Below are 27,868 nucleotides of genomic sequence, written 5' to 3'. Positions count from 1 at the left end.
AGCATGGAAAAAAAAACAACCCTGCTGTTGAATTATGTGAATGGTTACTTGAATTACTTGAGTTCTGCAATTTTAAAAAGTAGATCAGAGCATAAAGTGATAATATTTTATAACCCCGACTATACAGGTGTTTGTGTTTCGCATGGATTGAAATTACAAATTTTTTGTCAAAGAAAAAAGACTAATGAGAGAGCGGGGGAGCAACATGTGTGTGTGTGTGTGTGTGTGTGTGGGTGCATTATAAGTGTGAGTGTTTCAGTGTATAATAAGGACAATATTTGGTCCTCCATTTAAATGTTTCAAACACATGTATTGATGCTTTCCTGACATGCTGCGGCTTGTGTTTGTGTGAACAATGTGAAAATATAGTGGACAATTTCACACCTCATGATTTCCACCCAATGCCAACATCCATTGCGAGGTGGCATATGAAGATGTGAAGCACAGGTGAACTCAGGAGGGGGAAATTACATCTCCTTGTTCCCCCATGTTTGAAAAACATGCCACCAAGAGCCTTCTTGTATGGTAGATAAGACGTGAAAGTGGGTCCTCCAGGGGGCCCAATGTGGTGCAGTGCCACATAGGCTGCACTACATGCTCTCTCTCATGCGCCTCTAATAGCAAATAGTTCCCCGTGTGTTTTTATTAAAGTTGCAAATCTGGGTAACATAATAAAGCTAATTAAGTCTTAGGGTTAGAACTGTTTCACCGTGAATGCATCTTGCTGGGCTCTGGTGCCCCTCCACGTGTGGCTGCTTAATGGCATTTTTAATGTTGTTTTCTCTCCTTTCCTATAACCATTCTTCATGATAGTGTGTGGACAATTTTCTGTACATTTAAGGTTATGGAAAGATTTCTGACTGCATCCACAGGTCCAAATGCCACCTGGATGGGCGCATGTGAGCATGACATAAGTGATGTGAGCACTAAAAGACACTTGACAGAAATGTCCTTTGGGTTCCTGTTTCTGCTCGTCATGAATTCTTTGACACACAACCAAATTAAGCTTGACTGCCTGCTTTTGGAGCTGGCTATAGTCCAGTGATATAACTTACCCTGATACTGCACAGAGAATCCTATAACCCACAATAATGGAACAGATCACTCACTTAAATTAGTGAGGCTTAAGAAAAATTACCCAGGTTTTTCCTTTTATCTTCCAGAATGGAATATCCTCCAGGTGTGTTCATCTGAAGTCCAATAAAACACCTCATCTTGGTTCATTTACTTTTGATTGCAATATACTGTCAGTCAATCACCATGTGTAAGTGTGTGCTCGATTTATTTTTTAAAGCTTCTTGAATGGTGTGCGCCCCCAGTAGACTGCTTCCCATTGGGAGGAGTGGCACACCTGCAGCAATGTCATCACTCCCGCTGAGAGCACACTTGTGGAGGATCTTCATTCAGTCGTCAGTAGTTTATTTTAGTTGGGGGGCTGGCAGTGCTTTGCTTCAAGATTTTTCACTGTCATGAATGACAGGCCTGGCTATAGTTCCACAGACTGTATTCCACCTGACGTCCACACTCAAAACGAATAAGTGCGAGTTACAGTAAAGGAACAGAACAGGAGCAGCAACTTGTCTTGTACATATTGATGTACTTTCAATATGTCAAATATATTCACAGAAGTCTGTTGCTCTACATTTTTAATTAATGCCAGAAAAAAAAATAGTGCTGGAAGTTCACTCACTTTTGATGGTGATGGTGTGGTATATGTTTTACTAAGGAGCCATGACAGACAACTCACACTGAGTGTTGTGACTTCTTTATTAAAGTACTTCTCTGTCTCAGTTCTCTTATTTCACATTAGTTTCACAGAAGTGGATCATTGAGCTCTACGTGCACCTGTCACACAGCTCTTGAATCAGTTTGCCTTATTTTGCAGTGCGTTTTATACCCCATGGTGCGGTTTGAGACACACAAACACACACACACACACACACACACGCCCGTACGACACCACCTCCTGTGGAGCGTTTCCGTTCCCCGGCGCGTTAAAAGGCACAGTTGGTGATAAAAGCTCAAGCGCATGAAAAGGAGCGCACCTCTCCGGCTCCGCACGGCAGAGGGGCGGATCTAACATGCCACCAGCATCTGCTGTCTGAATTCTGACTCATTCAGCTAGTAGATCTCTTGGACTGGATAATTGAGCGTTTACAAATTTATTTTTTTCTTTATTAAGAGCTGCCACATGCGCGCACGTTGCAACAGAGGGCTCTCCCCTGCACCTTCGCTTCTCCAGATGAGTTGACCAAGTGAACAGCACCGAGTCCTCATGGTCGGTGCAAACTTTTGGCCGGTCCAAACTTCGCTATTCAGCCCGATGATGATCGTTTGCAACGTGAGCCTGAGTTGTGCGCACTGTACCGGGGGAGGAGCTGGCGGCACGGCGGCGACGGACACGTACGAGGAGGTGTCCGGTTCTCTCCCTCCTCCGACCTTGAGCCCGAGGGGGCACCTGGTGGTGGCAGTGTGCCTCGGCTTCATCGGCACCTTCGGGTTCCTCAGTAACTTCCTGGTGCTCGCGCTGTTCTGCCGGTACCGGGTTCTGCGCACGCCCATGAACCTCCTGCTGGTGAGCATCTCTGCGAGCGACCTGCTGGTCAGCGTGCTGGGCACACCGTTCAGCTTCGCGGCCAGCACCCAGGGACGCTGGCTGATCGGACGCGCTGGGTGCGTTTGGTACGGGTTCGTTAACGCATGTTTAGGTAAGCAGTTTCCAGTTTCTCAGGCATGTGTCATCGGAGATTTAATAACCAGAAGAACACCTTCTGGGTTATTTTTGACAAGTAAATGTTTAATTCTACATTCTAATGTCCTCCTTTAAACAGTTTAAAGGGAGATTTTGTCACTTCAGACGGTGTATAATTTCGGGTATCGCCTTATTTTGTCAACATATCAACTATATGAGTTGATAGTGTGAAGGTTTTGTCTCCTTTTGTCTTTATCTAATCGCTCTGCACACCGTGAACCGAACGTCGCCAGTTCCTCGTATTTAAGCCGCATTTCAGCTCGAAAATAGACGAAAGCACCTCATATTAGCCTATGATACATTTGATTTGCTGTACAATAAGATAATTTTATTACTTAAGCAGTTTACAAGCGCACCAAAAAAATGCTTTCAATGGGCAACATAGAACTCACTGAAAACACTTGATTAAAATCCAGTTAATTGCAATTTAAATCCTATTAAGTGGTGAAGGTAATGTGCTGTTCACTGCGGATCATGTTCAGCTGTGCTTTAAGCTTTATATCCCTGAATTTCCTTCAGGGATATAAATAATACGACGTTGTGTCATAATGTGGATTTAGTCCCAGAAGTAACTTTGGAGGGTAGATGCAGAGGAGGTCTAAAGGAAGTCTAAAAGAATCATAAAACACGGAAAAAGCATTTCTGATCGCATTACATAATGAATTGTTTGGCTCTTATCTTGATCCTTAGGGGATCTGTTTCATGTTTAAGTCTGTGCACGCAGGAGATCCTTAACAGTGCTGGGATCAAACCTGTGACCTTCCAGTTTCAGGATAATCAGTAACAGTCATTGTCAAGTAGTATTAATTAATGTCACCCCTCTGAGTGCTAATGTGCACCCTCTTTATGTAACCTAACGTAAGTGAATAATCGATCTGGGAATTAATTAAAGTTCATAATTTTCTTCTCTTTTGCTCCTTCACCATTTATCTCTTTTACTGCCCTCCCTGTGTGTAGTAGATGCTCGTAATGATCTTGCTTTCTCTTTTGAATCTGGATTTGAAGTACTGTAAGGTGCAGGGAGGTGTTACTCAGTAACAGTAAATCATTTGTTTTCTCACTGGAGTCTGGACTTGCTGTAAGGTGCTCGTAAATCTGCTGATTTCTCTATGGAGTCTGGACTTAAAGTAAGGTACTCTTAAATCTGTTGATTTCTTAAAGGTGACATAAGATGTTTTCATTGGGGAGGCTTCTGCTCTGAAATGTCCTGTTTTCTCTGTGGAGTCTGGACTTGCAGGAAGGTGTAAAGGTGTTGTTTTTGCGCTTAAATCAATGTTTTCTTTTTTAGTCTGGTCTTGCAGTAAGGTCAGTAACGTGTTGTTTTTGCTCTTAAATCAATTGTTTTTTCTTTGGAGTCTGGACTTGTGTATCATTTGACCCAGACTGCTTTGTTAAAAATCTTTCTCATGAAATTGAAGGATTCTGTCTAAATCCCTCGATAACTCAGCCATCCATCCAACTTTTGTCAGACTCAGCAGTTTGCCAGTACAATCCTATAAACACATCTTTCAAAAATATAAAAAAAACAAAAAAAACCCATTCTGTAATGAGTCATGTACAATTTATATCCCTTTTGTGGTTGATCCAAAACCTGAAAACTTTTGTGATGAATTTTGCACAATGTTTCTCAGTGGTCATTGTTAGAAGCAGCTTTAGAATAAATAAACAATGACTAACAGCACCAAAACTTTACATGAGACGATCATCGGCACAATTGGCTTTTGGAAACTATGGAGTGAAAACCCCAACATCAAATATTCATGTGTGCTGTGAATGACTGATGACTGTTTGGTCAGAATTGATTAGACAGTGGAAAAACAAGAAGAAATGCAGCCCAGGCTGAAAATGTCCAGAAATACCTTCAAGGGTCAAGATATTAAGCATTGTATTCTGGCTAATGGACAGCTTCTAAATAATGGCAAAAAATCTGAAATGATAAGTTAATAAATGGATATGTTGATTAATCTTTTGCAAAAATCCTACTCCCTCATGTTAAGATTTGCTGCTTTTCTGTGTCAAATATTATTAGAAACTGAATATCTTTGGGTGTTGTACCTTTTAATCAGACAAAACAAGCAATTTGAAGATTTGAACTTTGCAGAGCTCAAAGAAGAAGAAGAAGAATGGTGTTAAAGCTGGAGAAAATGTTGCCTGAAGATGGGACTTAGCTTGAATTACATTAACTCATTAGAACTGCTGTATGTTTGTGTCAAGTGCATTAAATCTGTGGTATTGCTGAGGAAATGATAACAAATGTGAGGGTCGAAGGGCAGAGGATGTTGCTGATGTTATGTTAAGCCCTTTGAGACAAACTGCTTGTAAAAATGGGCTATACAAATAAAGTTGACTTGACTTGACTTGACTTGAAATGGCTTCCTGGATGTATTTGTTGATGAATACAAAGATGAAGTACAGCAAGTGATTGATATTGATATTGATGATTTGAGCAATTGAAAAGCTCATTATAAAGTTCATTTTTAACTAAGTTTTTGCTAAAATCCATATTTGCTCATGATGAGATGATGAGATTATTTGCTTCAGGTCTGTTGGCTTTGTCTGAAATGCCAATAAAAAAGATCAACATATCTTACACACATACCACTGGTGGAATAATCACTCTTTTAGCTTATAGGTGTGTAATGTCACAAAATCACTAACATAACTGACATTACTGCTTAGGTTGCATCAAGAGAAAATATTTAAGGTTTAAGATATGCAGCCAATTCAACAAGTGCAGTAAAAGCTACTCAAATGTAGCGAGATAAGTAAATGTAATGCATTACTTCCAACAGCTGCTTATCATTATCTCAGTGTGAATACACACTTCCCTGTTCAGTCTCTCTGAACAGTTATTGGATTACTGGCAGGCCTCACAAAACAGGACTGGATCGACTCAGGTTGGCAGAACTGAAGTGAAAACACAACAGAGATGTCTTGTTTCACCTTCTGCCCATGAGATGGAATCCAGTTTGTTTGTTAATGCCCTGTTGAGACGTTGTTCTCCCTGCTGCAATTACCCAATTTACATCTGAGCAATCAGGGACTGTTGGGAAGGCTTAATGCTGTAAAAAGATCTTCTTCCTGAGGTCACAGAGGAGTCTTTTTTTTCTGTTTCTGCTCAAATAAATTATTTTTTAATGAAAATATATACTTGGAATGATATTTCCTTTCATCCCATCACACTGTTATTACAGCAATACTTATCCTCGTCTGAGATTTTTGTCATTTGATTAGAAACCCAAGAGCATCTTTCCCTTATCACCCCGGTCACAAAATGTTCTGCCTGCTGCCGCCTGGCAGACGGTATCACAGCATCCAGTCCTGCACCACCAGGCTCAGGGTCGTCTTCATCCTACAGGCCATAAGACTACCTGTCCATAATCCCTTCTTATTAAACATATACTGTGCATTTACAATGTACATTTTATAGAGACTGTGATGCAGTCTACCTCACTAACTCATACAGTATATTTTGTATTTTATTGCTGTGTTTGAACTTTTCCGCTATTTATATGCTTTACTTTTTCTCATTTCTAATTTACTTTTGTGATTCTCTTCCTTTACATATTGTATGAACATTGCTGAAGGGAGAAACAAGAATTTAATTGCCAATAACCACTTCAATGTGATTGTTGTGCACATGACAAATAAAGAACTTCTCCAGGACAAATCTAGATGAGGGAATCAGGTTTCACTAATCTACTACTGTCATCACACTACAGCACAAATACAACAAGAACCTGGTTACAGCATTACCTAAGCAACATCTTGAAAAATGATCTGATTGTTTTTTGTAGTTGGATCTGAATCCTAAAAGGAGAGGGGAAACAAAGGTAGAAAGTAACAGAGAAAGAGGGTTACAGGGAGAAAGAAGAAGAAAACAGACTGAGAAAGGCAGAAAGACGGAGACAAAGGAAAAGAGTGGGATGAGATGGAGGGACAAATGGTGCAAAAGCAGGAGGAATGAAAAATAAATAGCTCCTGCACTGACTCAGGCCTTGGACAGTGGGTCATTCATTTTGCCGTAATTCTTTTCCACACCACTCCAGAGTTGGGTGAAGAAGGATCAGGCCTCAGGTGAAAAACCTATTAAAATGCATGGCGGAGAATCAAAGTGGACCATGTTTGAATCAGCGTTAGGGACTGATATGTTCCCCGTCTCCACCAGGCTCAGGGTGAAGACTGGCCAGTAATTATAGGAAATGAATGGAAAATTGGCCCCTGGCCGAAAATGATTGAATGGAGCTTTAAAGCAGTACACCTATGGCTTCTCTAAGGTTATGCATTTCCTGCAGCACATTGTTACTAAGTCCAACCTTTTTGGTAAGTGACCCTTAAAGCTAAGCCACTTGTCACCCCTTGTCACAGGTCGCATTTCAATCTAGCAGTGATGTCACTTTTTCAGATTTTTTTCTTTTTTAATCAATTTCAGAGGCCAAGGAAAATAGAATTATTTTAGCAGCACATCAGATTCAGGGGTTCAATTTAGCTGGGTTATCTTAAAGCAGACTACAGCTGCCACCTGTATTCCTCTGTATTTGTGTTTGTAATTCATGTCTGACTTTTACGACTCCTAGTGGTGGTATTCAGAATTGCAGGTTGTCAACAATCCATACTAGCAACAACTTGTATTCAACCACAATAATTTCAAAAAAATCTAAAATATAATATAAAAACTTAAAATGAAAAATAAGGACATCAATTGATTTGTATGACTTATACTTTAACTTTGTATTTCTGTGTATATTAATTTTAAGTTGAGTATTAACCAATTGATTTTTTAAATAAAATAAAACTGTCACACTGTCACACTGTCATGAGTTTAAACATTTTATTATTTAACATGTTTGCTAATTAAGTATTTTTCTGACCTGTGGAGTCTTCATGCTTCATCTAAACCAACGTGCAACTAAAGTGCATCAGTAATGAACAAAGCTCTTACTCCCTCTTCATCCACCTGTGAACACACACACACACACACACACACACACACACACACACACACACACACACACCCACACACACACAATGAATTTATACTGTTATCCATTGTGCACAGACACAAAATAATTCCCATTATTCTGAAGACTCTCACTCTTTGCTGTTGCTATAAACACATCCAGCCCCTTGTCTGCACCAAACATACCACAGTGTCAGCCAATCAGAGAGCATCATCACACACTGAGGTGCTCTGACTGTCTTTAATCAATGTCTTTCTGTCCCTGGAAGACTCATTGTAAAAGAGGTAAAGTGCCCCTGGTCTATGCGCTGATTAGCTCTGATTTAAGACTTAGCCACTTCAGTAACAATTTACTCAAACAGGACACATTCATTGATTAAGTAATTAACAAGTAGAAAAAGACTTCATGTGCGGCTGTCCTCTCATGTGAATTAGTGTTTCTGTTTCGTAAGGAGAATGTTAGGATACAATTAGCTTTACTTCAAATGTGCATTTCCTAGTTTCAAATGCAGTAAACAAACAACACACTTTTAAGTTAAGTTTTTCTGAATTCTGCTATTCACTTTTGGTGCTTTTGGTCATGAACCAACTAAATCCTCAAACTAAACTGTAGAATTTAATAAAAGCCAGGATAGTATAACATTACAGTTAAAGAACTGTTTAAGAACAAAATGACAAACTTTACCAAATACATTAGTGGGCTGCAAAGACCAGTTTTTAAAGCAAACTTGGTGCATATTGCTATTTAGTTTGATTTTTGTTTTGTTTGTTTTCTTATTTTTTTAAATCACTATTAAGGCAAACAACTGAAAGAAAAGAAGAAAACAAAAGACCCAGATTAGTTTAATGTGCTGTATGAGTTGAACAATTGTGCTTTTTTAAGTCACTGGAGACAAAAGCAGGTGGAAGGGGTCTGGAGGGAAATGCAAGAAGGTCTTCTAAAGTTTGGACATCAGTCTGACTGGCTGATGAACACCACTGCTGTCCATTTGATGCCCAAAAGAAACGAAGAGAAAAACCCCTTCACTGATCAAAACAAGAAACGTGACTTCACTCTGCTTGATCGTTATCTTGCAGGTGAAAGAGGTTTATAAAATGATGTAGATTTAATTCGCACTGTGATCCATTCTTCAGCTTGTCTGGCACATTTATGCCACCAACTTTGTTTCACACCTACTGATCACTTGTTCCATTCTTCCTCAGGCATCGTCTCCCTGATATCCCTCGCCGTTCTGTCCTACGAGCGTTACTGCACCATGATGGCGCCCACTATAGCCGACGGACGAGAGTACCGCCCAGCGCTGGGAGGGATCTGCTTTTCCTGGCTCTATTCGGTGGCCTGGACTGTACCTCCGCTGCTGGGCTGGAGCAGATATGGTCCCGAGGGTCCCGGCACAACCTGCTCAGTGGATTGGAGGACCCAGACGCCAAACAATATCTCCTACATCATCTGCCTGTTCATCTTCTGCCTGGTCCTGCCATTCTGTGTCATCCTCTACTCCTACGGCAAACTGCTGCACACCATCAGACAGGTGAGATTCTGCACATGTAAATGAGAGTAAACACAGCACAGACTGACTGTGCATTGTGAATTTGTGACAAGACATAGAATAGAGAGTATGTTTCGTTGTGCTTCAGCTTCCAATGCGCACCAGCTGAATGTTCAATCAGAGGCTGTGAAGTGGACAAAAAGAAGGAAAGAATAGAAGTTCATAAGTTCATTTCAAATACTTGTGTTTAAAAGCTGAGAAATGAAGCCAAACCTCCGCTTGTCTCAACAATCTCCAATCAGGTTTGACATCTGGACCAGGTTGTTAATTAAAGCTGCGAACACAAGCTCATTGTTTTGGTTTTGCTGCTTTGTGCTGTGTGTTGCTGACTCGCAGAGACGTCCACAACCACTGAGAGATTTTTCACAAGTGTCTGAAACCATGTCCTATTTGCTGTATGTAATTTACACCTTAATGCAAGAACAGTGGGCACAATCCATCTGGATGACAGCCAGGGTTTCAATCCTGTCATGTAGTCCTAGAAGAAAGCTCTGTGCTCATGAAAGCTTTGTTTCGGGAAACCTGGAGGCTTTTTAAAACTATAATATTAGTGCTCGCATTATGCAAACACCAGAGATGAAGGGTGAAAGTTTGTGAGGTATGTGTACAAGCTTTGAAGATGCACGCGTGTGTGTGAGTGCACGTTTAGTTATAAATAAGGTATTTTTTTTGTTCAAGTTTGATCTCTCTTTCTCTTTCTCCCCTCACCTGTCTCGCTCAAACAAAGACACTGAGGCAAAGTGGAAAAGAGAGAGTTGGCAAGAAAGGAAGAAAGCCAAGCTGAGACTGAAGCTACTCATGGTGTAAATATGTCTGGCTGAGAAAAGTTATTTTTACTTAGGAGTCACTGCAGCATGAATAGAATGCCATCATTTGCAAAGGAACAGGTTGATGAAGTGTTTCCCACCTCATGCAGCAGTATCTTTTATGGAGTCACATGTTTCACAAAGTACTGAAGGACTGAGCTGTCTGAGGATGCTCCTTTCATACCCAGTCACGATACTATCACCTGTGAGCAATCAGCCTGTGTCGGTTGATCCCGAATCCTTCTCAGTCTTTTGCTGCCCCTGTCACAACTTGTTTGAAACATGTGGTTGGCATTAAAGTTAGAAATCAATGAAGTTGATGAGGTAAATTATTGTTTTCATTTGAGTATGTCAAATACTCTGTATTTTATATCTGGTCACATCTCTCAGGGTAGAATTCACACAGCCAATATATCAGGCTGCTGTTTAAATTTTATTTCAGCTTCTGTGTTCTGCACAGGGTGGTAAAATACACACATTTCAGCTTTGCTTTAATTGCACAAAATCTGATATCCAACCACTTCTGATTGCATAAACAAAATGCTGCACAGTACTTCACACAGACTGACAACTAAAAGAAAGAGACAAAGAAACCTCGGAAAAAACAGCTGAATAACATAAAAAGTAACCCTGCGTTGGGTAAAGAAATTGCGTTCAAGTGCACAAGAGTGACTGTAACAAGCTGGCATGTTAACAAGCATGTTTCTTCAGCAAAGTTGTTCTTAAAACTCCGCAGAAGTAGTGGGTTAGTGTTGTCACCATTTGAAATGGATCATCTGGTGTCAGTCAATCTAACCACTGAACAGACTACAAAGAATATAAAGAAAAAAGGTTGCTCTAAGTATTTAAAGCCCAATCGCACCGCTGTGGTTCTCAGTAATAATATAAAATAATATAAAATAATATAAAACTTAGGCTTTTCTGTGCTGGAAAACTAATTCAAAATGGAGGGATATTAGTGTTGAAAAGTGCTAACAACAGTATTCACCCCTGTCATCCAGCAAATGTAATTATTCTTCTGAAGGGGACAAAACTATTTCAAATGTAAATAAAAGACGTCTGAATATTATCCTGTTTTATCTTTCTTAAAATAAAATATAGACCTTTGAATAGTATGGTACACTTTTGGAAAAAACTCTTTGAGAGCTTCCTCAAAGGACACCTTTTCCAATAAAAATCTAAGACTACTCTAACATTTTGATATAAATGATTGATTCCATCGCACATCTCTGACTGAAGTTTTACTTTTGTTGGAAGGATGCTGCTAATATAATATAAAGTTGTTTATGCACTGTGTGTAAGGGTTAGGGGTTGCAGTGGAAAAAGAGTGGAGAAAACTTGCAAAGCACTCTGTGGTGAGAGTTAAGTAGTTAGAAAGCTGAAAATAGGGGCAAAGGAGCGTGAGTCAGCAACACAGGTTTTGCCTACTGGCTGGTGTTAATGACAGGATTACAGATAAAGGTCTTCATTACGCTCTGCTGAGGCACTTCAGTGTTACAGACCTTTGCACCCACTGTCAGGTAATAACAGGAGAAAAAAAACGGCACCAAGAGAGGCACCGAGAGATAACATGCTTCCACATTGTGTCTGGTTTCGTGGTGGTTTTAATGACCAGAGGGGGAGTTCTGTGTTCCACGGTTACACAGAAATTACAGAAGGTTGAGTTGATTAGCAAATTTTTTTTGGCTCGACATTTTTAGACAAAAATATGAGCAGTTTGAAAAAGCTTATGACTCTCCCATCATGTTGGGAGATAAAATTTACAGGAACCACAACTGACCATTTGAATGAATAGATGTAAAGGTGTATATCACTGTGTTTACATATGTAGGTGGCAGATGACTGAGCTGACCTTGTTCTTCTGCTAGTGTGGCTGCTTGGTTTTGCCTTCATCCTAGATCATCTCTCTTATGTAGATGCATTTGGCAGCCGTGCATATAGAGTGTATCTAACAATTAGACACGCCTCGGTGCTAGGTTGTGCGTCACATATCTTCTAACTTTGCGTGTGATGGTTAGAAGTGTTTGTTCATGGCCGCGAATCAGACATTGTTGTAGCACACGGGCTGCGAGCCCTGGATGTTGATGTGTTGATGCTGTTTGCACAAAAATTGAATTTGCCACATCATTTGCTGGTTGATGTGCCACACCTCAGTGGGTGTTTGCAATGCCTGCAAGCACGCAGAACTGTTTTTTCATGTTGCTTTTTGAAGAAGGGTCTTGATTAAACGCAAAAGGTTGTTGCAGTATTACCTCTATTTCTGTCCCATTAATGTGACCAGTATGTTGTATGAATATTACATGATTAATTTCTTATATTCTTCATGAAAGCAGGAGCCCACTTTTGCAAATAACAATATTAATTATTTCTATGTGTAACTCAGGTTAAAAAAACAAATTAGGTGAGGTCACTTCAGTGCACTGCTGCCAGTCCTGGATCCAAGACTGACTGCCCAGTCTTTTCAAAACAGTAATGTTTTTTTTTTTTTTTTTTTTTTCTTACAAACCTTAACACTCAACCGCCTGTTGAAAAACTGTTTTTTGTTGCATTGTCCTGTCAGAAGTCTGGACCAACCAGATACCCGTTTGATACCACTTTGATAGCAATCCAACCATGAATTTGGTGAAGGTAGTCAGTGTATCAGTTAGACTGAAATAATTTACTGGGGTGTTTGCTGGCTGTAGAGATTCCCTGACTTTTAATATGGTGACACAAGCAAATTAAAGTTTTCATTTTTCCAGTGAAATATGTCATCATCTACTAGATGAACTGGGACAGCAGAATTTGGTACCTGATATTAATGGTTGACTTTTCTGATCTCCTGAGCGTGAGGTTGACATTTGTGTTGTTTACAGAAATGTCTTCACAGCCACTTGATGGACTGAAAATTGGTACAGACATTTATTCTCTTTTCATCTAGCACCACCTCACGTCAAAATTTCTCCATTACTTTTTTGACCGAATAGCTGCAGGACCTTTGACATTCCCATTAGATTCAGCTGTACTTTGTGCTTCCCGCTAATAAGCCAAAACTAACTAGCTAAATAAAAATGGTCACCATGCCTGCTTAACATCAGCACGTCGGCAGCATTTTCATTGCGAACAAACATGTCAGCATACCAAGAAGTTCGCTACAAGCACTGAGTGTATAGCTTCACTAAAAAACCATTTCCAATTATCTGACAGTCTTAGATTTAGAAAGGCTGATCACTGATGTGAATTCACTAAATACACTGTTTTTGTGCGCTATTTTTCTGTTAATTTGAGATCTCTGCGACAGATGGAGTCCAAAATATATGAATCATGTTCAAACCAACTCAAGGTAAACTAGGGAAAATCTGTAAGGGAAGCAAGGGACAGCATCCTGAATATATTCATGGCATCCAGCAATAATTATGAACAAAACCTGAGCAGCAGATTTAACCGGCGGCTCAGGAGAAAAGAGAGCCATCGTCTTTTGCAGTGTAAAAGAAGATTTTCTCCTAAGTTTAGTTTGCATTCTGGTCCACAGGTAGATTTCCCATCAGTGATCATGCCAGACACCTGAAATTCATTTGCAAATTTCTGTCACTGGGGATGAGATGATCTTCTTCACAGCCTGAAATTTACCTTTATGAGAGGAGAAGGGTGCATGTCTTAACTTGATGAATTCACATCTGCTGGAAGTCCTTATTAAAGGCCTTCAGATGGATTTAAGAGGAACTGAGAGAGAAAGTGACTCTTCAAACGCTGTTATTCAGCCAATGACACTTTCTGAATTAATTAGACTAGAGCCAGATGTAGTGAGAAATCTCGCAGCAACCCGTTTCCTGTCAGATAAAGACAAGTGGCACATCGTGTACGTTGGATCTCCAAAGGTGTATAGAAGGGCTGTTTGAGAGAGAATAATGCATTTGTTACTGACTGAACTGTTGACTTACCAGTAAAGGAAATTGTCTACAACCTGAAAACTCCAAAAACGTGTTATTAAAAGATTATCTATTATCTTTAGTAAAAAAGTATGAATGATTTGTTTCTTTTCTGTGGCCATTTGACTGTAAATCCTTCTCAAAAGTACCTCAGGGGTCAGTCTTTAGTATTCTATTCAGTTTCTATGCTGATAACTCAGATTGTTTTGTCTAACTGTGTTTGATTTAATCATAATTATATATATTCAATGATTTTATTGAAGTTTAATTTATGCATTTTTTTTGTATTCTTGACTAGTTTACACTTGTTTTTTGCCCACCAACTTGCTTTTAAAACTGCCCTGTACATTTTCAGATTAACAGCTGACATAATGACTCTGTCTGTTGGGTATTGATCATAGTGACAAACTCGTATCCTGCATTTTTTGTCGCTGTTGTTGTTGTTTTTCTATTTTTATTTGAATTTTTCTTTGTGGTTCATTCTCACCACGTTCATCAGTGTTGATGCTAGACACAGCAGGTAGCGATTATTAGAAAAAAACAAAAGCTACCTGCCTAGCACCAAATCATACAGAGTCAAAGTTAGCATCCATCTGGTGGAGTGGGGCATAAGCTGCTAAAGAGTCTGATGTCTCCCTAAGAAGTTACTAAAGGCCAACACAAGCAGAACTCCATGTTAATACTAACGGGAATCATATCACTTAAAGTGTAAACTCAGTAACTTTTATTCATATTCCAGTCGACTAGTCACTGGTGAGTAAAACACTTTAGTCCCATGTGATTTCTTTATACCACATTAAATGAACTGCTGAGAAGAGATGAGATGAGATGAGACAGCTTTAGTGTCACACACTAATGACATTGAGGGGAAGGATGGAAACGCTGTGTATGATTTTCTGTGTTGATAAAAGGCCAGTTTTTGCTCAGTTGTCACTGAACCCGGAGGCTGATGGGAGATAACTGTCTTTGTCTCACTGCTTTAGAGTTTTGCATTTGCAAGTTTTTCAGCTTTTTTGGAGCCACATGCAGCACGTTCAGTAACACACAGAATTCATAGTTAATGGCTTCAGGTGACTAAAGTATCATTCAAATGACCGAACTGAAAAGTGACACGACTGAACTGAACAGCATTTTAATAGAATTTAAGTTATTATACAGCTAACAACTAATGAACCTCTGACAATCCTAATCATTTTCTTTCATCACTTTTTTTGACAATTTTATTATCTGATGTAGTTTGAACAGCTTCGGCGTAATTGTTAATTCATGAATAAACAAAATACAGCTTTCTGTTGAGAAAGATGAGAAAATGCCCAAGGTGATCAAGACAGGTCTCAGCTGGCTTTCGTTTGGCGTGAGTGTGTGTTTGTGTGTGTGTGTGTGTGTACTGTTGTCTCTAAGCAGTCTAGTTATAAAGTTACGCTGCGGAAAGATAATCCTCTGCTTACACAGCATGCATTTTCTCACTTGCAGGGCACACACAGATTGGAATGAGATTAAATCTCTTGAACGCATGTGTATACAGTCAACTGTCACTTCCAATGCGTCAAATACGGCATCTTGGTCAGTAGCCCTATGCTTCCAGGTATGACACTAGTTACCTCTCTAGTGTTGTTTCTGCAGGGGCCTCTCTGCCATAGTAGCATAAAGAGTCAGAGCAGTCAAGGTGTTTGGGTGAATCCCAATAGACTGGGAGGCGCACATGGGAAGCCTAGCAAAGTTGCCTAACAAAGATTAACTGCGAAGTTTTACTTTTCCGACACTTTCACGCACTTTACCTCATCCTGGAACCCCACACACCTATCTGTGTCTGTCCTTCCATTTTACACCAACCTTACCAAGAGAGTGGACCGAGCCACGTGTTTTTGTAAAGATTGTGCTTGTCCATAAAAATATTTTAAGTGAGTAAGTAAGTAAAGATTTTCTAAATGCCAAGATTTGCAGGTTGTGTGCATGTTGAGCTATAGCTACTCGTATGCTACAAAAACTTTTGCGTTGCTTGGAAACAGCTGAACAACAGCAGCTTTGACATAAAAAATCTCCCCTGTGCAGCTCTGGGGCTCCTTTATCTGCTTTACTTAATATCTTTACTTAAGATTCACGGTGGAAGTTCTGCCTTTGCTTTTGCACAGAAATGTACAAATGTTGTCTCTTTTGTCCTTCCCTTCAGTATGATGGACAATCACGCAGTGGACTTTCCGCCTACTGCAGGTCTTTCTCCCAAAGCATAGTCTGCTTTTCTAATTTGTTTTGTTTTGTACGTGGAGGATGAATAGAAAATTTGCCCTTTGTGCAAGTGGGCGGCTACACTGAACTTTTTACTTTGAAGAACTCATGAAACTATAGTTTAAAGAAACTGAACTATCATATAGTACCTTAAATAATATGATAATATGATTAGTTAGGACAACTTGCTTCATATTTAAAGGAACAGTCAGAAACAGAAGGCAGTTAGCTTAGCTTAGCAAAAAGATAAAACTAATCAGGGTTTTATGCACTTGGATTGTTGCTTCTCCTGTCACTGTTCCTTCGTATTAACTTTTGACACTTTGAAGTGCAGCAGCCCTGATGTTTGATAAACCATCAAGATGATGGAGCATGTCCTTGATCATGTGACAGTGGATGGTCCATTATTGACCTGAAACTGTCACATGTCGTATCGTAATATACTTTTCTTGCCAAATTCTATGTACTCTGCCATTAAGAATGACTCCAGGCAGTTGCTGCAGAGGCCTGAAATATTCGTATGACAGCCTGACAACTGACATGGCGCCTGTCACCAGGATGGAGGGCGCAGTTTGTTCAGAGTGACATGGAAGGGAAGATGTAGATCAGCAAGTCATTGTTAAAAGTGTGGAAGCTCAAAGTTTGAGACCTTATAGCAAAGTTGGCTGTCTTAACATCAGCACAAATCCTCTTCCTCTCTCTCAGGACATATTTAGTAGTAGTAATAGTAGTAATACATCACAGCAAACATTTTTGCTGCCCTCCATTTTTATCAGTTATATTCATATCCTATTACTTCCTGCACTAATTTTAATTTGTCTGTCCCCTGAACCAGACATTCTGTAGTTTGTTGATGTATCACTTGATATCAGCCATTCATCAGTTCTTGCATATGAGAACATCCATTAGTTTAACTCAAATGAGAGCTTTCTGCACTACCATTTCACAAGCATCCTAAAACAAGTTATGTACTAAACGAATGGTAACCCAAGGTTACTTCAAAACCACCATTACTGAGAAACTGTTGTGACAATAACAATAATGAATCAGTAAGAAATAGAAATATAAAAGTCAATGAGAGACACTGTCTTTATTCGAACTGGAAGGCATTTTGGGAGCTTTGTGTTTTTATTCCAGGGGACTGTAGCGGATGCACATACAGATACTCAGTCTTACATAACACTGAATGAAAAATGAAATAAACTGCACATGATATGTGGTGACTGTTTGAGCAACCGACACCTACTTCCATCAGATGAGATCTGGCATCCGAGGAGCAGGATATGTCTCTTCTTGTTATGCCACTGATGCATGAATCCAAATTATTAACTTTAACAAAACTGAATCTTTCTCATTCTCCCTCTCCTTGACTCGTTCATCTGTTTTTAAATTATGTCACCTTAGTGCAATATTTATGTTGCTATAGGATAATGACTGTTTGGGTTTAAAGGTCACTTGAGTATTTGCAGCTTCTGGAAATGAAAAATGTAATTGATTAAGTTCTGTTGTTATCGTGGTGGATCTGTCTACGGTGTCTGTTGAATTATTGACTAATGGATTGATTGTATATGTGTCTGCTACCACTGAGAAGATAACAAACATCTGTTTCTAGCAGAAGTAGGCACTGGCAGCTTCTCTCTTCCTGAGAGAAGCTGCCAGTGCTTTTTTGCAATTAGTTTTACTGCAAGGTAAGGTGGCAGACTGCAGTGTCCCTCCTCTAGCCAGCATGACTGAAAAACCATAGGAGGGGAGAGCATCTTTCTCTAACTTGTATGTGTCTTCTGTATGACATTTTGATGACTGAAGTTTTGATTTTTTTCCAGCCTCTAGTGGTGGACGTGGGTGGAAGGGGACAAATCAGTTGCGCTTGCACCTTTTTTTTTTCTCCAACTCAAAAATGTATCAAAGATTTTTTTTAGACTTAATGCAATGGTGGAGTGAAAGGAGCTGAGCAGTTGCTCGCTTAGCTGTGTTTTTAAGAGGTCTTAATCAGAATCAGAATCAGAATCTAATTTACCCAGAATGCATAACAGATTAATCCTACTTGCAGTAGTCAAGCTCTATGGAACAGATTCTTCTAGGTGTCTATTTAAAATCTGGCTGTTAGCTTGATCTATGCAAGTTTAGATGTTTTCTTCTGTATAAAAAGCCGTGATGGCTGTTCCTACATTTGTGTTTACAGTGCAGTTACATGATGCAGCATGACTTTCAATAATGCAACTCTGTAGGACTATAAACTAATGCAGGCTACAAACAAGCAAACATAAAACAAACAGGATCGATGTGTAGCTTAAAGCTAACCTGATGACTTCCTGCTTGCAGAGAGTTTGCATCCACTTTTACAGTTTCTGACCAACTGTCTGACTGATTTCAAAACTATGGAAGGGAACTGTAATTTTATGACAACTTTAAAGAAGGCCAGCCACTTCAACCATAACTTAATGTGAGAGAAAAAAAAAATTAATCTTACAATCACTTTCTGGATTGTCAGACTGTCAGCTGTTGGGGAGGATATGAATAAACACAAACCTTCACAACTCTGTTCGACAGAAAGGAAGCAGCTTTCACTATGGATACTAAACAGGTTTGGGGGTTAGAAGTAATGCATTATTGTCATCGCACTCCATTTGTCTGTAAGGTAGTAATGTAATGCATTACTGTTACTAATCAAACAATTAGCCCTGATAACAGTTTACTAAAGACTGTCGCACTTTAACTCACAATAAGCAGGAAGGAGCCTGTGAAATTCTCGCTGTAGTTTTACCACATGCTTCGCCGTCTGATCCCGCTGTAAGACGCAGGCTGTACGTTCAAAGTATCATCAAGCACACACTTGACAGGGAGGAAGCGAGATTTCTACAACCTGTTGAAACTGCACCAACGCTGTTTCTCTTTTCTCTATTGTTGTATTATTGTTTTGTTTCCATGACAATGCACCAGTAAAGTTTTTCTTTTCTCTGCCAGGTTCGCAGTGTGAGTTCAATAGTGACTCGCCGCAGAGAGCAGCGGGTGCTGGTCATGGTTGTCACAATGGTGGTGTGCTACCTGGTCTGTTGGCTGCCTTATGGAGTAACAGCTCTGCTGGCGACCTTTGGCCCCCATGACCTTCTGACCCCAGAGGCGAGCATCACTCCGTCACTGCTGGCCAAGTTTTCCACCGTTGTCAACCCTTTTATCTACATATTCATGAACAAACAGGTGAGGTGCTCTCTGTCGCTGCATTTCTCTTCTCTCTCTCTCTCTCTCTCTCTCTTTTTGTCTTCCTGCTGTATCAGTGTCCTCCACCTGTTTTCAAGTAGCTTGCGTATATACACGTACATCCATCATGGTCTGTTAAATGTTCTTCTAAAATGTTATTTTATTATGAGATGGACACACACAATGATGAGCTAAAATTTAGGCATCGTTCAGCTTGTCACAGGTTGGACTGAATCCCATCCAGTATGTTGTTTCATGGTTAAAATCAGCTGCATTTCAAGTTGCAAATGGAATTATTGAAATTATACACATCACTGCAATAATGGTAAAACGCTGGCCAAACATGATGATTAGACATTAAATAAAAGGTGTGAGTGAGAAGCTTTTGGAACCCTTCTGATCAGGTTTCAGCCACTGCTCAGCTCAAGTTTAGCTCGCCCAACTCCCTTTACTGTTGCCATCACATCCAAACTTTTTCTGAAGGATGTCCATATAGTCATAACAACACAAATTTTCAGAGCATGAATCCGACTCTATACATCTTCCACCTGTCATCTAGTGCATTGTTTTTTGTTGTTATTCAGTCGCTCATTATGGTCATCACTGAGTGTCAAGATTAAAAAAAATATCTTATATTGGGGGTGTGTCCAGCAACCTGACCCAGGTGCATCCCCATTATTATAAACTATGATTGGCCAAGACTACCCAGCCAGATGTGGGACCTTCTATAAAATACTTTAAAACCTAGAAGTGTGTGATAGAAGTGTTTGCAAGCTAACACAAGAATAGTAGAATTAAAGTCCAGGATGGTTGCGATTAAAGATTTATATGTAACATTTACACTTTAAAATGTCTAATGTCTAATGCATTTACTTGCCTGAACCAAAAATCTATAAAATTGCCTCCAGATGGTACAGAACTCAGCTGTCAAGCTTAGAATTCGTTAATTAATGTTGTCCCCACAGGCTATTATCTGAAATTGGCCAAAAATCATTTGTTGAAGAAAGAAACACAACATTAAGATCACAGGTGGACACAGGTTTTTGCAGTTTAAGAAGAACAATATGTTGAACATATGACAAAAACTGAATTGATTTAATCATGGATTCAAAATAATATGGCCTGAATTTATATCTCAGATTCTAGATTCTGATTTAACAGAAAGCTGTCAAACCACAACTCTATTGTTTTGTCTTTGTGGGTAACATTTGTCTGTTGTCAGCCTCATATTTTTGGTCAGCATCAGACTTAGACTTAGACTTCACTTTATTGATCAGGGTCACACTTAAACATATACTGTATATGCATTTTATAAAATCACTGAGGAGGTATCCTATAAATGTTTACTTATCACTAATTGTTAACAACTATACACCCATGAGTGGACATGGCTGTAAAAACACACAATTAATGACAATAAAGTAAAACACAGCTGGAATAATCTAAAATATTTCAGCCAACATCTCTTAAAGATGATTCAATTCACGTCTAATAAATGCAGTGTTATGTTGTCGCTACGCAATATTATATTATTTAATTATTTAACACTAACTTCTAAAGAACATCAGACACAATAGTACAACATGGACAGGGACTGTTTTATTGCGCAATACGTTTATTTAAGTAAGGCTTGCAGGACTTTTACTTGAGTAAAGGATCTAAATACTCCTTTGACAGTTGCTTTTAAGGTAAATGAATATCCAAAACTAAATTAAACTGCTGTTCTTTGTCTACCTTATTAAGCCAAAGAATCAGACGCCCATGCCAGGACGTCATGTGAGATTCACACCCGAGAGAGGTTAATGTAGGTGAGAGCAGACCTCGACTCTCCATCTGCTGGGTCCTCATTTACACCATCAGACAGAACACACACACACACACACACACATCTATAAATATGCACGCAAATGCACACAAACGTGAAAGACGGAGGTGCGACATTATTATCGTGGTGTTACAGCCACCACAGCATCGACACACAAGACCCCCACCCCTCCCCCACCGCATGTGAGGTTGTGATACACATTCATTAACATTTAAGAACACGGCACAGAGAAAAAATAAAAAAATGAAAAAGAGAGCAAGTAATCTGTTTGATGGCCTTCGTAATTGACAGCAGAGCAAACTTCAAGGTGCTCCGTGCAGCGTTTCACCATCCATAAATCATTGCACCGTCATTAGGAGATTAGTCTAATAAATACAAACAAATCTGATCATCATAGAGAAGACAGCCCATGCGTGACTCTGCACTGCTTTGGACATTTTGACAAGGTTTTCTCTTCTCCTTCTACGAGAAAAACACAGCTTTTTCTGCTCATGTAGTTCTTGATACTTAACCCAATCTCTCGATTATCACTTTGTTCTTTAAAACAAAACAAACAAGCAAAAGCAGGCAGAATCAATTTTTGGATGCTTGGGTGGAACATGAATCCCCTGGTTGAATTACAATGTAAAAAAGATGAACAAATGCACTGTAAAATATCGGTCTCTTTAGTTAAAAGGTGAAGTTTTCTGTACATGAAAATGTAAGGTGGGAATTTCAGTTTGAATTCAAACTAAATTATGAAACGTGAATACCCAAAAGGAAGAAAGGGAGGAACAAGGAAAGAAAGCAAGACATAAAGAAGGAAATAAAAAGAAAGGAAACAAGATATATAGGGTAGTGAACAAAAAAGAGCAAAAAGAGAAGATACAAATAGGAAGTAAAAATAAGAAAATGAGGAGTGTCAACAAAACAGTGACAAGAACAGGAAAAGATAAAGAAGGAAGGGATGAGGAGTAAAGAAGTGTGGCAGTAAAAGTGAGAATGAATGAAAAAACAGACTAAAGGAACGGACATAAAGATGGCAGAGAAAGGTGAAAGTTCTTTTTAATCTGTGAAAGGTAACGTAAGCTTTGATTTTTGATTAGCATGTGCTGTTACTATCAGGGTAATGACAGCATGATAGTGACCTTTTCCTTCTTCTGTCACACATTCACACTCTTTTATCTGTCTCTGGCTCTTTTTTATCTTCCTCTGTCTGCTGCACTGTCTCTTTGTCACTTTTGAGCTTGGGAGACATTTAACTTTCTTTGATGGCTCACTTGTCAGTCAGTTTTTCTGTGTGTTTGTGTGTGTGTGTGTGTGTGTGTGTGTGTGAAGATTAAAGAACTAATTGAACTTTCAGGGCCACAGATAAATGCACGGGAGGTCGAACTGTGTGGCGCTTTCAGTCTTCAGTTCCTCCCAGCCCATAACTATGTGAACAGTGTGTTGAGGCGAGTTGAAGACTTAAAGCGCTGCTCAGATTCAAGCCGCCGACCCGAGCTGTCATCGTGAGAATTAAACCTTTCACAGTCGTCTCTGCAAAAGATGCCACCGCTGCAGTCTGGTTTGCAGTTTGATTTTCAAAGAAGGAAGGAACAAAGGAAAAAAGAAAGAAAGAGGATAAAGGAAAGGATGAAGAAAAAGAAAGTACAAAGAAAAAGACGACTGAGACACCAGAAAGGAACAGAGAAAGAAAAAGGAAGGAGCAAAGATTTAAATGAAGCTTGCACATTAACTGATTAGTTTGTCTCACCGTCAGCCCACATATGAAAAGCTCTGGCAGTTATGAGCAACATTAACCATCCCACTTGTGGCTCCACCTTTACCAGCGACATCATTTACATATGATGCATGACTCTTATTGTTTCTATGTTGTGGTATTGGCACCTTTACTTCAGTAAAAGATCTGAATACTTCTTCCACCACTGACATCATTACACTCACGGCCGTACAACCAGTATTTCTATTTTTTAAGATACCTGTAAAAGAAAAGTCCATGCAAGTTTGGTTCTGTGAAGCCAGCAACATTTTTCATTCGAGAAATGTTTTACTTTTATCTTTATATTTTTTGTTGTATTGTAATGTGTTACAAATGTGTGTTCATTATGTCTCAGACTTACTCGTGATGATGGTCGAAAACTTTTTCCGGCTCGTGGACCCTCATCACAGTTCAGCTATGAGTGATGTTTTTATTTATTTGACTTTACTTGATGAAGGTCATAAGATCTTAAGGACTCTCAACAAGTTTGCTTAAAATCCTTGTTGAGAAAATGTATTAAATTATATGTATTTATGTATTTCTCTATTTTTATTTGACCTGAATACTCCCACTACTGTATGTACAACTTCATATTGTAAAAGCTGCTGCTTGCTTGAGGTGCTGACATGCAGCTACAGAGCTTTGAATGGTTATGTACATGTGATAGCTCTGCTCCTTTTATTCCTGATTTTGGGGGCTTTCTGGTGGAATGTGCACATTTAACATGACAAGAAAGCTCAATCTACAGTAAAAGTAAAAGCAGTAATGTAGAATCCTAATGTGAAATAAATCTGGAACTGTATCTGCCAGCCTCTATCACATCCTCTTTTGGAGTTTACTGCAACTACACAAGCACCTTTAATTGCACACAGACGCATCACAGTGCCATCAGGTGTCCTCTGTAAGTGGTGGCAGGTGAGGGTTTGATCACTTCTCAGCCTTAAATCCCAATCTGTTTCTGGTTTTAGCTCTGATGCTTCACGACATCAGCTTGTCCTCCTGTTCCTCGTTTCTCCTGGGGTTTTTTTTTTTATTTCACCCTTTTATCCTTCACACTTCCCTCTTCACACATCAACCTGTTTTGTTTCTCCAGAGCTTTTGCTTTTTAACCAACAGCTTCTTATTTTTGCCCCAAGCGCAGCTCACTGGTAGATTAATACACCAGAAGATTTAAAACGTGATGCTAAATTTGAAAACTGCATCATTTCTTCGGGGTAGCAAAAATTAATTGGCTCACGTATGATGAATTGTCAGCCAACTGCTTAAACGTCTCAGTTAAAAGCACCACATAATATTTCATGACGCACGGCTGTTTGATTTGCGGCGCCCTGGGGAAATGTAGTAGACTTTAAGTATACGTGTGGAACCAGAGAGTATACTAAGTACACTACGTTTATCCAGGGGGGGCACGCTGCCTGCTGGACTCCCAGTGTGGAGGAAAGAAGAAGGTCTGAGCTGCAGTGAAATCATCTTTGCATATTTCTATTGCAATTACTGTGACTACAGTACTACAACGTTTAAGTGTACTACTTACTTGACTACTGATACTGCACTTGTCAGGTCTGCTGCTTCTGTATACTACCACTGTTACCACTACTACTACTACTACTCCTGCATTCACTGCACTGAACAACTGCTACTGCTAATACTGCTGCTACAACAACTACAGTGACTATTACAATTACAAGTGGTAACTGCTGGTCTAGTTCAGCTACTGCTTTAATGTACAATGTTACTAGTACTACACAACTATCATTACACCACCACTTGTGCTTTAGATGCTTTATTGCTGTTGCTCCCACTGCTGCTTTTACAAATACTATGATTATATGACTTCAGCTACTAGACATACTATTTCTGATACTATATCATATGCTGCAGTTTGATTTCTGTTAGCTCAAGCTTGGATGTTATTTGCAGGATTGTAACCCTATAAATTGATCTAATTTATGTGATCGTTACTAAAGTCTTTCAATAAAATAAGACATTAATTCATTCATTCACGGACAGTTTGTTGCGGTGGCTTTCTGCCATGTTGCTGTGTCTCCCGTGTCCCCCCCCCCGTCTGTCTCCGTCTGAGTCGGTGTTGGTGTTTGGTTATCTTTGGTTTTGGATGTGGTGCGGCCTTCCCTGTATCTCCCTTGTTCCCTGATTACGAACACCTGCCATCCATTTGGCTCATCACCACGCGGTATATCTGCTCATGATTGTTTCAGCCTCAGTGGTAGTAGATTTTCAGTTCTTCCACTGGTGTACGTGTTGTTTTTGTTTTTTTTTAGATTTTTTGGGGGGTGGGGGCTTTTGGCCTTTATTTGGACAAGACAGCTTAGAGATTGACAGGATTCAGATGGCTCAGCCTTTCTGCTAGGTGAGCTACCACGGCATCCTATGTCGATTTCATCACAGTATTTCAGTAACAATTGTGGCTTTATGACTTCTGTTCTTTCGTTGTTGTTTTTCTTGTGCTCAACACCTGCCTGCCTGATGTTTGCTCTGCTCTCCAACTTACAGCTTCCAGTCAGCTGCCTCGCCGCTCTCTCATCTCTATTCCCCACTCCCCTTTTTACAATAAATACCCCTTTATCTACACCATCCCTGAGCCTGCGTCTTCATTTGGGGTTTATTGCGTGTAAATCATAACACAGTCGTGCTGCTGCTAATTTATAAATCACTCAATGTCAAAATTCATTTCTGATCTCAGGTTTATAACAGTATAAACCCAGGATCCACTTCCTGTCAGAAGCCACTGCTTGGTCAACTAAGCCTCGTTTTACATTTTAGTCCTGTTATCACTTGTCAAACCAATTTTATTCATGTGGTGCACAAATCACAAATTTGCCTCAAGGTGCTGTACAGTCTGTGGAGTCCACCCTTGATTCAGACTCCCCAAATGACCCTTTAACAGGGAAAGAAAGGGATCCTTCTTCCAGGACAGACAGGAAACAGGTGTTGTGCATACAGAATATACCAACATAGTGAAATTACAGCTTGAAAAATAAGGAGGACAAAATTATAGATTATCAGTATTACTGTCGTGTGCAGCTGCTGTGATTACTGCACTCTTAATAATGACAGTAATCCTGTGTGTTTGTGTGCAGTTCTACAGGTGTTTCAGGGCGTTCCTGAGCTGCTCCGCCCCCGAGCGAGGCTCTACTTTAAAGACATTCTCACGGCCCACCAAAACGCTCCGCACAGTCCGCCAGGAGAAGGAACTGCCCGTGTCCGTCCCCGCGCCCTCCTCAGCCCAGCCCACACCCAACTCCATCCACGAGTCCTCGCACAGAGCCAGCAACACGGCTCCATCACCATCGAATGGAGAATCGTCTGCTGCACCTCCTGCTCCTGCTGCTGTCGCCAGCACCCCTGCTGCTACCGGCCCCAAACCCAAGCTGATCCTGGTGGCTCACTACAGGGAGTGAAAAGAGAGGAACAACAACAGGAACTGAACGTTTACGGGAAGGAGAAGGAGCAGGGCACAGGTCCCTAATTTGGAAACTAATCCTTACAATAGTAGAAAAGAGCGAGAGCACAGCGGGAGTCTTAAATACAAACTGGGACGTTTTAATCCCAGAGCGGGTTATCATGGCTCTGTGAAGTCAGCAAACAGGGATAAACACAACATACCAGAGTCATGCTGCTTACCAGAGGCACCGTATAGAAAGCAGCAGGGCAAAGCACAATGCTTCAAGTTAAGATTACACACTTTATCTGAGAAATTATTCAGGAACATTTTTGGAAAAGCACAGTGTTTTGGTCGATATTTCATACACTGTTGTTTATGTTGTTTTTTTGTTTTTAGGGCAATGAGGTATTTGGTCAGCTCAAGTGTGTAGCTACAGTTAGCAGGATTATTGTTTCTTTTCTTTTTTTTTTTTTTTTTTTGATGATCGTTCAGTTGAAAATGGGTGTAAGCATTTTTTTTTCCTGACCCCATTTCCATGCCTGATATTTGAGGATTTGATACAGAGTATTAAAGATTTGTTGAACAATTTTATGCAATTTAGAAGTGAGAAGGTTTCTGTTATGCCTTCATTTACACTTTGCAGTATCAATGCTGGGACAATAATGAAAGTCATTAAAGGGAAAGTTCACCATGTTATGAGGGCCACAGAAAGAGATTTTGTGTTTTGTGTTGTCTTGATGTTTCGGAAGCTGCAGTTTCTCTTTGTTTGGTGGAAACGTGGTTTTGTATTGCGTCCTAATTGTATTTTCCTTTGCTTATGTAACTTAAATGAAATCGTGTCACAAACAGATTTGAGAGTCTCAATCTTTTACATTTACTTCACCCAAAATTCAGGGTGTGTGTGTGTGTGTGGGTGTGTGTGTGTCTTCCTTCAAGAACTGGAGCTCAGTGTCGTTTTTCTCTTATTCTCTTCCCTCTTAGCCATATTCACAAGTGTTGATTAATCCATGAATTATTAACACAGACATTATTTGCAGGGAGGGAAGTGGATTAACGTTCTAAATTACAGCCTTCGTCTTGGTAAGAAACAAACAAACAGTCTTGGTAAGAAACAGCAATCGGCATGTTAGTAGAATATGAGAACTGACAGCCATGAATGAATAATAAGCTGAACGCTGCAAACACACATGCAAAAGGCAAAAAAGCTAATATACGTCTCGCTGCACATCTGGGCAATTGCTCAGAGAACTGTTCCACTCAGAGTTTGGGTGAAGTATCCATCCGTCCATCCATTTTCTATACCGCTTATCCATCAGGGTCGCGGGGGAGCTGGAGCCTATGGGTGAAGTATTTTTTGTGTATTCAAGTCCTGAACAAAAAAATAAACAGAAACCTTTTGTGGTTTGCTCCTTGTTTGCAGAAGCACAATAAACATTATAAGTATCCATACAGTCATTTCGAACAGCTGCATAAAATGCCTGTTGTCATCCACGTTCTCT

General features: G+C 39.8%; 1 protein-coding gene across 1 annotated transcript; it reads left to right on the top strand.

The window, feature by feature from the left end:
* Positions 1 to 1,931: 1,931 nt before the first annotated feature.
* On the top strand, positions 1,932 to 27,219 carry tmtopsb (teleost multiple tissue opsin b). The gene is made up of 4 exons (XM_046372021.1): positions 1,932 to 2,708; positions 8,916 to 9,244; positions 19,167 to 19,400; positions 26,065 to 27,219. Exons 1-4 carry the CDS (start codon positions 2,276 to 2,278, stop codon positions 26,383 to 26,385), a joined length of 1,317 nt encoding a protein of 438 aa, XP_046227977.1. The 5' UTR covers positions 1,932 to 2,275; the 3' UTR covers positions 26,386 to 27,219.
* Positions 27,220 to 27,868: the final 649 nt, after the last annotated feature.

This window comes from Scatophagus argus, chromosome 18, assembly GCF_020382885.2.
Source record: "Scatophagus argus isolate fScaArg1 chromosome 18, fScaArg1.pri, whole genome shotgun sequence".
Lineage (NCBI taxonomy): Eukaryota > Metazoa > Chordata > Actinopteri > Scatophagidae > Scatophagus > Scatophagus argus.
The sequence above is the reverse complement of the archived record's forward strand: the minus strand, read 5'-3'. Positions and strand labels throughout refer to the sequence as shown.